The sequence below is a fragment of the Homalodisca vitripennis genome, chromosome X (genome assembly GCF_021130785.1).
Source record: "Homalodisca vitripennis isolate AUS2020 chromosome X, UT_GWSS_2.1, whole genome shotgun sequence".
Taxonomy (NCBI): Eukaryota; Metazoa; Arthropoda; class Insecta; order Hemiptera; family Cicadellidae; genus Homalodisca; species Homalodisca vitripennis.
Window position 1 is genome coordinate 123,132,283 of NC_060215.1, and position 11,716 is coordinate 123,143,998.

Genomic DNA, 11,716 nt, shown 5'->3' on the forward strand with positions numbered 1-11,716 from the left:
AAACGTACTCCTCATTGTTGTAAAAAAACAATCTTAGAAATAATTACAAATTTATGGGTATAAATAGTGTCCGTTATCGTCAATACAAGCTAAATTCAAATAGAAGGTTCATGAACACTTCGTAGTCTTATTTTGAAACACCTATTGTGAGAGCAGTTGATAACCTTAGATTATTAATTAGCAAACACCTATTAATGGTGCAAAGACCAATAGTTAAACAAAAGTCATTACTTGGATCTACAAATATACTTTGGCTAAGAAAGCCTTAAATACATTAAACTTAAAATAAGTGTAATTATTTTATTTTTAAACTATTTACAACAAATCTAATGTGCTATTTTCACATTTAAAATAAACGATTATTATTATACTTGTGATTTACTATTACCAGTTATAGAGATATACAATTTTGAAACCGTTAAAATGGCGCCCATTATAAACCAAAAGTATATTTATTTGAAAATTTGTTAATGTTTTTTTAATTAATTCAACATAAATTACAAACTATGTATATATATATATATATATATATATATATATATATATATATATATATATATATGATGAGAAAATATATTTTATTTTAATTCTATTTAGCTCTTTTATATCCATTATTTTTTTGTTTTTAAACTAGAAAATTCAACTTTTTGTGCTAAACTATGAAAAACATCGTATGATTATATTTAATTACTTTCATACTGGTCCGATAAGCTTTCAATTATAGAAACCAACACTAAAACTATCAAACTCTGTTCAACCATACTGATATCGAGCGTTATTAATTTTAAGCATTTGTATTTTTCCAATAGCGGAACAAGAAACATAAATTATTGGTCACGCCAATCAGGATAAAACAATGGAAAATATCTGTTCTTGATATCACAACTGTCACGGGATATTTATGGTTTTCTTTTGTACCTTTCAGTAAGAGACGATATACTTCTGACTACATTCAGTCTCGATTCACTCGCTCAAGAATACACCACGTAAGTAGTTATAATTTATATAATATTTTTTGTCAGATTGAAATTTTCTACATTATATTTATTTTATATCTGACCTGTTTTTATATAATTTGATACAGATTTTTTGGATAATCGACAACTAATTTGGTAAAACCATTGTGAAACTATAATAAACTATAATATTGCTTGCAGCTTCATTCTATAAAATCAACACCGAGTTTGGTGATGAAGCACGCCACTCCATGGGATTTGAGCTTTAGCGACTGTTTATCATTGTTCTTAGGAGTAAAGAGTCAAAATATTAAAGACACGATGATAAAACAAACTATCTTTTACGTTATTGTTAGAGAAAATGATGTTTAAGTAATTACAGGAAATGATATTTAAGTTGTTGTTACAGGAAATGATGTTTAAGAAACTTATCTGTTTCTGCCTGGTGGTAGCGATTGTTTGCAGCGATACAACGGTAAGTAATATTTAAGTTATTATATTTATAGATTTATATGATTTTATTTTCAATTAATTTCAACGTAAATGAATATTTATGTTAAAAATATATTGGTAATAGGCCTACATATATTTGCAAAGCTTGTAATCCATACACAACAGTAGGTTAACCGGAGAGAATACAAACTGTTTAGAAAGTTAATATGTTTATTTTGATGCCTTATGATCATTGCATTTATTTTCAAATTTATTAGGCATTAAATATATATAAGCATTAATAAGCGGTATCATTAGCCTCTTGAAATCGTACTTATGTACGAGGAAAGTCAGGGAATATCATTATAACAGGAATATCTATATGTTTGAGTTTCCCAAAAACTAAAATGTGTTTACAAACTATACAATGAGCAACGCTTAATTTTGTTTAATAATTAAGAGAAATAGCCTGGCAGTAGTATAGAATTAAAAACTGAGGCATCTCATATTAAACTATATATTTCATGGTGTCATTATAATATATAATAAAGATGTAAAATATCTTCGGAATCATATACTTTACGTTTATTTTAAATAAATATAACTATGTAGGTATCTATTATAAAATGTCTGAGTAATTATGATAAATAATACTACATTTCAGAAAATTTGGACAGTAATAAACATGTATTTTATGTAATAGGAATAAATATCAAATTTTTTAAATTCTATTTATATTTATTTATTACATATATATTATAAAAAAGTTGCTTTTTGAGTATTAAATGCAAGGAAGGGCCACTTGGCCCTAATTTCGCTTCTGAACTCTTTTACAAACTGAAAAATTATGATTTTGATTATGATAAGAGAAGTTTATATATAGACACTTAGAGAATCTATACAATGCATTAATGAAAAATATGATCATTATATAAATAGTTTTATTTATGTAAAACAATGTGACAATAGCACTTATGCATATAATATTATATGTTGTCTACAATATTGTAGTACCTGTTGATATTTATATAGTACATACACACACAGTACTATATTTATCATTTTCAGGAAGAAGACTACAGCTCCATAGAAACACTTCCCACAACATCTAGCAGCGTGATCCCAGCTTTAGAAGAACTAAAGAAACATGGAGCAAACCCAAAGAATAAAGGAGTTTCTCTGCGTTCCTTGGACTCGCTTTTCGGACTCGGGATCGGTGCAAATCTGCTAGGAGTGCACGCAGGCGCAGGTATAGGCCATGGCCGTGGAGGCTATGGTGATATGGGCCAAGGGTTTGTTGGCAAACCCGCAGGAGGCCAATATCCACAGTATCCCTACCCTCCGTATATGCTACCACAACCATACTACCTCCCAGCAGCTCATGCACTCTATTGAAAGCCTGAAGGGATGACTAGCGAAACCACCTACGTGTTACCTTCCCCCTTGCACATACATGGTTTTTAGTTGGAGATCTCTTTAAATAGGGATCTCACTATCAAATTTTTTATTTAACACTAGAAACAAATATATTCATGAATGAAGCATAAAAGAATTAATATTATTACAGATTTTCTTTTTATTGGGCCTACCTAAGACCTTTCCAGGTTTCTACTAATCATTATAGAGGTTTCCACTAATCAGGTTGGTACTCAGGTACCTCCGAGTGACACTCGTGTTTAATTCTCCCGAAATAAATTAATTTAAAGTGTTAGTTGCGCAGTCTATAATGAAATGTTATCGGATAATTAAGTAACTATATCAGGTACTTTTATTTAGTTCTTGTATTGGTTATGATACATGCCAATTTAGTAGAACACTGTTCTTCATTGTTGAACGTAATTAGTGGAGGTTAGAAGTGAAATCATCGTGCTTAATGAATTCCACGAAGATGGATCAACCGGTATAAATATGAACTGATCAAACCAGTACGCATCTGTCTCGCGGATTGCAGTGCAGCCGCCGCCTGGGTTACTACTGTCCCGCGGGGAATCCCTGTTCCGCTCACTGATAACGGCTGAGTTGTTAGATATCTTCGCTGATAATAGACATTTCTAGCTACGCCGCAGGCCTGTATTTTCTTGATACCACACCCATATTTATGTTATTCTCTATCTTTCAGGTACTTGCTACCGGGGTGGGCTTATATACCGAATTGAATAAACATAATATTAATATCATGCCATCTATTCAAATAGAGAAAACTAAAAATGGCAAAGCATGCATTATTATTGAGCGTTACAAATATCGCTATGACAGGGCGCTGGTCAGTGGTGAGGTTAGTTGGAGGTGTCTTGGGAAGGACTGTTCGGCGTCAGTTCGCAATACTTCTGATTATACAGAGATACTAAGCCGTAAAAACTCGCACACCGGTAAACACCCCGTTATTATGCGATCTTTGACTCCTGTCTTGTCATCGACTGAGCCCTCATCTGTCAACAGTACTCCAGTATCTACTCCGATGATCTCTCAAATCTTGCTAGTGCCAAAAACTGTAGACAGACAATCCCAAACAGACGATTTATGCTTGAAATCTAAAGATGAACTGATTGCTCGTATTAATGAATTAGTAATCCAAAGAAACAGTTTAATTGAAAAAGTCCAAGCAATAACAATCGAACAAGAACAAAGCATCGCTGTTCGAAGCAGCAATTGTACCTGTTTATTCGACTCAAATAAGTTATCAACTGAAAATGATAAATTAAAAAACGAAATTGAACGTCTTAAATCCGAACTATCTATCCTCTCATTAGAAAATAAAACCAACCAAGAAATAATAGTTTCTTTGAATGACAAAATCAACTGTTTAAATGTTAGGATTGAAACCCTAAACAAGAATAATGATGAATTTGATAGAATGATGAACAAAACGCCGTTCCTCGATTCTGTTGTTCAGGTAGCGCCAGTGCCTCCTGTACCCACATCTAACAAATATCTCCCTCTCGCTAATATATCTGAACATCATGAAATTATTTCTCCAAAAATGGTAGGTAACGATGAAAATTTTGAAAATTCGTTGCGGACCGTTCAAAAAGACGGCAAAATATAAAGCAGAAGAGAAATTTTAATATATCTGTATCATTGTACAGTGATAGCCACGGGAGAGGTCTTAATCAACTTCTTGATAAAAAATTCAATTCTAAAACAACTTTACTAAAACCTAGTTCAGTTCTACCAGGCGCCCTCATTGAAGAAATTGTCAAATCGGTCAGTGCCGACAAGGAATACATAAAGGAAACCGAATTTTTTATTTGCATTGCTGGGACTAACAACATGGACCGGCCCGACAAAAATATTCGACGAGTCGTTGAGGCATACGAAACTATGTTGGAATCCTTACCCAAAGTGAATTTCCTCGTCTCTACAGTCCCCACAAGATTTGACCTTAGTCCTTATTGTAGAGAAAATATCAATATAAGAACAGTCAACAAACATTTTAAGGAACTAACAATTAATTTCCCAAACATGAAGCTATTGAACTTGGGTTCCAAACACCGTCACTTATTCCGAGGCTTGCATTTTAATCACGCAGGTAAAAAGAACATAGCCAACGATATATTTCATATTATTGAAAAATGGGCAGTACAGAAAGGAAATAAGGCAACAACACCATCTAGGGCTCCTGATCCAGTTTTCTGTCAGTGTCTGGTCCTTCTGGCCTCCAGACTGGCGATTCGTCATTCTCAAGTTTGACCGATTTCCCGCCTCTGCCTGGTCGTAATGACGTTGCATTGCTTCATCAACATCAACCTGTTGTTCCATCGTCTCCTCTATCTTTAGTCTGTTCAACTCATTCGCTCACGCCTGAATCTCTTCTGACTGCAGGGGAACCTTTTTTGTCCCATCCGATTCCAGCCAGTGGAGAAAATTAAATAAGTCTCTATGCGATAAAAACAGCACTAATAATTTAAATCCACTTCCCATAAATACTTTTACTCCTCATACTGGATATAGTGTAGGGTCTCCTAAGGACCCTTTGCCTCTCAACTTTTCGGACATGGGTACTCCTGATCCTAATGACCAGCATTCTACTCTACGGATCTTATACGGTAACGTGCAATGTCTCACGAACAAAGTGTTAGACATTGAAATGTTTTTTTCGTATGACAGCTTCTCAGTTTTTTGCTTCGTGGAACATTGGCTAGACTTAAATAATTATGAGTTATATAATTTTTGTGGTTTCACCCTAGCGTCAATTTTTGTCAGAAAGCACGCAACACATGGTGGTGCTGCTATTTATGTTAAAGACTCTGTTAGCTTTCGTGTAATTAATGTGAAGCAATTCTGTATTGAGAAGAATTTTGAAGTCTGTGCGATTAAACTATTGAACCATAAAATGATAATTGCATCTATCTACAAGCCAAGTGGTAGTAATGACAAAATATTCCTTGAACAACTTGACTTGCTTCTAGATTTCTTTGTTCATTTTGGTTGTGACCTGGTATTGACCGGTCACATTGATCGGTCGGATTTCAACATTGAAGTTCATAGTTCTGGGAACATTGCTTCTAGTTGGCACAATGTACTACGGTCTGCAGGATTATACTGCACTAATTTTAAACCTACCAGAGGCAAAGCTTGCATCGACAACATTGCTACCAACCTGGATCCTTCTTCTTACAAAGTAGAAGTTCATGGCTGGTCCATATCAGATCACAGTTTTCTGAGTATGGAGATAACTGAGGCATACACAAAATTGAACACGGTGTCTGTTGGAAATCGGAACTCAACAAATGAAAATCGTTCCATTGAATATCGACTGACTTCCCAAACTCTGTTGGCCGATTTTTCACGCACCTTAAGTTTAATAGATTGGGACTCTGCTCTTAGTGGTTTGGAATCTGAGGCTATGTATGATAAATTTCACGATATCTTTATCTGTTGGATGAATGTCTATCTACCAGTCAAGCGGAAAACTTTTAAGCCCAGACGAAAGCACAACTCATGGTATTCTCCTCATCTAAAACTCATGAAAGACCGTGTCATGGCATTGCTTTGTCGTTCGCGGCAATCTGGACAAAATGCTGACATAGAAGCATATAAAGCAGCCAAGAGGACCTACAGACAAGCTTTACAAGTTGCGAGAAGGGAGTCAAATGAAGAATTCATTAATACAGCGGATAACAAGTGTAAGGCTGCTTGGACTATTGTGAATCGTGAAACCGGCAGAGATAGACCATCACATCATGTGCAAACCGATGCTGAGGACTTCAGTAAGTACTGCATCAGTGCTGTGGACGAGATTCGACAGAGCCTCTCTCTTCCATCATCTTCTGCTGTCGATCTGCTGCAACGCAGTACCCCGGCAGCCCATTCCCGGCTCTTCAATTGGCGTCCAGTGAATGGTGGTGAAGTGAGTCGTTTGGTTTCAGGGTTTAAATCCTCGGGAAGCTGTGACGTATATGGCATATCGTCAGTAATTGTGAAAGTTGTAATCGATGCAATAGCTCATCCACTGGCTAAATGTATAAATGCTTGTCTATTGGAGGGAAGTTTTCCCGCTAAGTTAAAAATGTCTAAGGTAGTACCTATTTTTAAGAAAGGTAACTACGGTGAAATAAACAGCTACAGAGCGATCTCTCTGGTCCCCTGTTTTTCCAAAGTGTTCTAAAAAGTCCTAAAAACTCAATTAACTTCTTTTTTCGAAATTAACAGTCTTTTCAGTAAGAGTCAGTTCGGATTTAGGTGTGGAATGTCCACGATCGACGCGGTCGAGGGACTTGTGTCCCACATGCTTTCCAAGTTTGAGCTAGGTTTACCTACAGGAGCAACATTATGTGATATTCTAGGGCATTTGACTGCGTCGACCGGGGAATTTTGTTGAAAAAGTTAGAGTATTATGGAATAACTGGTATTGAAAATTCCCTTTTTAATTCCTATCTCAGTAATCGTTTTCATACAGTATTCAGCAATAATACCTACTCTAATTATGCTGAGGTTTGTCATGGGGTACCACAGGGATCTGTTCTGGGCCCACTTTTGTTTTTAGTCTTAGTTAATGATTTAGATGTTAATGTCAATTTCAGATCGGTTATGTTTGCTGATGACGTTACTTTTTTTACAACTCAACCTTCATTAGACTTAATTTTTAATGATTTAAAATTATCTTAAATCAAGCCGATAACTGGTATAAAGCCAATATGTTATTTATGAACACAGAGAAGACCCAACACTTGGTATTTACTCTTAATAGAGCAATTTTGAATGAAACAACAATTGAGAGTGTAAAACTATTAGGAATTTTTCTAGATCCTACTCTGTCTTGGCACATACATGTTGATTATGTTCATCAAAACGTGAGCAGGGTGGTATATTTATTGCGAAAACTAAAACTTTATGTTTCCAAAGATACGCTAAGAATGGTTTACTTTGCACTGTTTCGGATCATCATTATTTATGGTCTGTTCTTGTGGGGCAATGCATCTGGTATTGATAAAATTTTATTGACTCAGAAAAAAGCCATGAGAGTTATAGCGGATGCTAATTTCAAAGATCATTGTAAGCCGATTTTTAAAAAAGAAGCCATTTTGACAGTTATAAATCTTTACATTTTTTACTGCTTGATCCATGTCAAAAATAATTTTCAAAACCTTGACACTGAATAAGCACATACATATTCACAATACCCGAGGCGCTAAACTGATCAACAAACCTTTCACAAGACTTTCTAAAATTCAAACTTCATGAGGCCGTTGGAATAGATCTATTCAATAAACTACCTCTGAATGCTCAGAGTGTTACATTAAATAAATTTAAAACGTTTATTTATAAGTGGCTGGTAGAGAGGCCCTTTTATGACTTATCAGAGTTTTATTCATCTGACATCAGTGAGATAGTTTTTTAGTGTATTGTCTGCTAAATAGTACACCTTTGTCTCACTAACATTATTGTATTAAATTAATGTAAACTATTACGTCTTCTATAATGAGTGTTTAATTTAAATTGTTAATTTTACTGTTAGTATAAGTATTTTGACGTGATCTATTGCATGTAATGTCTAATGATCAATAAAAATTTTATCTTATCTTATCTTATAACATGTGGATTTTAGCCGTTGTAAAACAATAAAAACGAATTAAATTGTATCTTAAATTATGACAAATCGTGTCTTAAAAATGCTTACAACAAAAGAGATATCTCACACAATCCTGCAACAACAAATAAAGTCTTAACTGTGTTTATCATTTTGTAAAAGCGTTATTAAAAGTGTAAACTTTTTATTGTGGTAATATTCAAAACCGTTTTGATGTATCCGGCTCTAAAATTTACAAAAATTGGAATCAATAGTAGTATTTTAAAAACTATTTAATTTATCAACAAATATTAAATAAACGTGCTTAGTTTTTATCATTTTTTTATAATTAAAAAAACATATATACGAGTTCCACCAGTAGCTCCCTAACCAATGAGGATTATTAAACTATCTATAATATACTTAGCTTGATCAAAAGGAATTTGTCATTGGTTTTTTGCTAATGAATGTGAATAGCAGTTTATGTATTGCAATACGAAGTGTCATAAAAATAAGTTTGATTTATCTAGAGTAAATGGCGTTGCTCTCAAAACTAATTCAGTTATTTTAACTGACAACGCGCGTTGCATTTCAAACACAGCAAATGCCCAATGTGAATTTCTGATATGGAACATGCTTGATGATTTTAAGTCTAATTTGAATTCAACCAAGTATCTCTCTCTACCTTTAATGTCATGTTTCAGCAGACTGTGTCCATCAACTTAAATAACAAGCAGATTATGTTTTCTATTAGCTTTTCTACTGTGTCTAGAGCTTATAGTACTACTGTAGTTTTTAAATAGGTAGAAAATTAATAAGACCTCCAGTCATGAAAAAAATATTAACGATGACAGTACATTAATAATAATAATTATTACTAAATAATACTGCCAATACTTATTTACCGTATACCCATATATGTGTGCTATTTTTGAAAAAAAAAAAACTATACTTAATCGACATTTGGTTAATTCCAGAGAAAGGTTGTTTGCAATAGGTCTACGAATGCAGATCACTGCATTACTTATAGTAATATATTATTATCTGACATTTATACGTTGTAAAATTGCAAAATAAAATGATGCCCGAAATTAAATTTTTCATAAAATTATTTTAATGGTATTTTAAAGGCAATTTTATAATGTTTATAAAAATATGTGGTACTTGTTTTTTTTTCGTTTCAATTCATTATCTTTAGCCCATTTCCTTAAATGATTTAGCTCCTTTTCATAAATTTCTTTATTTTTCAGATGATTCTTTGAATTGTAGTACCTAGTGTATTTTCGTCAAAAACATCTTTTTTGCAATATGAACATGATATTTTTGCGCCCCATTTAAAGAAAAAAAAGTCCAATTAGAGATTTTTTAAATTCCAAATTTTATAGTGAATTTGGAGAAATTCCATCCAAAGTATCATCTTTTAAGCTACAATTCGCAACAATTAGAAATAATTTAGTAGATTTTTCAGGTTTTTCAAAAACTGTAATACTAGATCGTATGTACTTTAAAAAACCGAGTTTTTAGGGCCATAGCGCGGTTTTTCTTGTGTTTTTTAGAAGTACAATGTCGATTTTTCACCTTAATTTACCTAATTATTTTTGTAGAAGTACCGTATACATTTCTTTCTTAATAAATGGAGCTACTAAGGGAATTAAATAAGTTTAGTGATTTAAGATTGAATGAATATAAGAATTTAATGGAATTAGAAGAAAATAAGAAGAATAAAATCATGAATTTGGTGAAAATTAAAGATAAATTCGGGTTTAAAATCATAGCAGAATTGGAAGATAAAGTACACTTGCCGAACAGATTTTTGGATGTTTTGGATAAAATAAATAGAATAGAATAAAAATGATAAATTACACTTGATTGTTACGGATAAAAAGATAATAAAAGATAAAGAATGTGTTACAACTAACTTTGTAGAATAAAGATTTTTCATTAAAACAGCTTAAGAAATTATAAGCAACATTTAACAGTAAAACAGCTATAGATTTGGTTATTGTACATTCTAGATTTACTGTTGGATAGATCACGTTTATTTATGGTACATTGAACAAAATTTTACATGGAATATCTGTCTGTCCCAAAAGTGCGCTAGAAACCCCATATGTATATCTACTCTCAGTTTTATATATTAAATGTCAAAATTTTATCCTGAGACCTTATATTTTTGTGCAAAAGTTTTGTTGAAAGTTAAACAAAAATGCTGTGTTTCTCTCGTATCGTTTCATGACTAGGTTGCGCCGTTAATATTTATGTTAACTATTTTGTCGGTGGTTAGTGTATCACTTTGAGTGCTGTGGCCAAACAATCCGTTGCTAAATTTACGTGATATATTCTATACTCACTTTTGTGTTAAAAATACCAGACCTAGTAATTATATTTTGGACAAAACGTTGTAGGAAGACTTTTGACAGTGCTGTTTTCAGTATAAACATATAATAAAACAAAAATCTTATACAAACGTAAGATCAAAATTTACAGTTTGCATTCTCATTTAAAGCAATGGTCGCACAGCAAGAAAGTTAGATAAAATTATCATCAGTGCACTAAATACTTGTAATCTATTTACAAATAAAAATCTCTTAGACGGTTCACACGATCTAGTTCAATTAAAAGTTGAGTACACGTTTGTTTCGTTTCAATTCAATATCAATATCAACTAAACATACAAACATACGTACGTATATATATATACCGTACTCAATGTATTTCTCTATGGAGTGAAGCGGTACAGAGGGATAAACAGTGTTCTGCCGTTAACTGATTTGTTTAGTGCGCAACCTTTTGCCGTACCAAGAAACTAATTATACCGGTAATCTAGTCCTTGTTGGTTGCAATTTGGGAGTTTTGGTGAATCAATTTTATTGTTTCAGTTGCCAATTTTAAATTTTTGATGTTTTTTAAATGTTGACTTTGAATATTGTTGCGTTTTGGAGCTGGATCTGAAGTCATCCCTAGGTCGGCTTCACACATGTCTGACCAGAACAGTTTTTTGACTGTTTTAATCTATAAAGAAAATAGATTAATATTGTAACGACCGAAAATACTTACGTATATTTAGAAATACAGTTTAAAACACGTTGTTTAAGTTTTGATGTACATCATACAGTAAATATCAACATGGTGTAGAAAATTAAACACATTTTCAAGTGAATGGTATCTAATGGATTTTATTCAATTAATAATAAAAATCTTTTATGGATTTAGAAAATAAATTTGGAAAAATGTAAAAATAATTGATAAAAGTTCTACGAATTTGGTTATATTATAAGAGATAAGCTTTCTTAACGTTATCGTCATTTTCCTCATGGAC

General features: G+C 32.8%; 2 protein-coding genes across 2 annotated transcripts; both read left to right on the top strand.

Annotated features, from left to right (window-relative positions):
* Window positions 1-912: 912 nt before the first annotated feature.
* LOC124368592 lies at window positions 913-2,939 on the top strand. Its single transcript, XM_046825833.1, has 3 exons — window positions 913-986; window positions 1,366-1,431; window positions 2,457-2,939. Exons 2-3 carry the CDS (start codon window positions 1,369-1,371, stop codon window positions 2,781-2,783), a joined length of 390 nt encoding a protein of 129 aa, XP_046681789.1. The 5' UTR covers window positions 913-986; window positions 1,366-1,368; the 3' UTR covers window positions 2,784-2,939.
* A 2,782-nt stretch (window positions 2,940-5,721) lies between these two features.
* On the top strand, window positions 5,722-6,996 carry LOC124369600. The gene has a single exon (XM_046827650.1). It carries the CDS (start codon window positions 5,722-5,724, stop codon window positions 6,994-6,996), a length of 1,275 nt encoding a protein of 424 aa, XP_046683606.1.
* The last annotated feature ends 4,720 nt before the right edge of the window (window positions 6,997-11,716 follow it).

Coding starts and splice junctions, on each gene's coding strand:
- LOC124368592 (XM_046825833.1), top strand. CDS start 1,369: ATGATGTTTAAGAAACTTATCTGTTTCTGCCTGGTGGTAGCGATTGTT. Junction 1,432..2,456: donor TTGTTTGCAGCGATACAACG/GTAAGTAATATT, acceptor TATCATTTTCAG/GAAGAAGACTACAGCTCCAT.
- LOC124369600 (XM_046827650.1), top strand. CDS start 5,722: ATGATAATTGCATCTATCTACAAGCCAAGTGGTAGTAATGACAAAATA.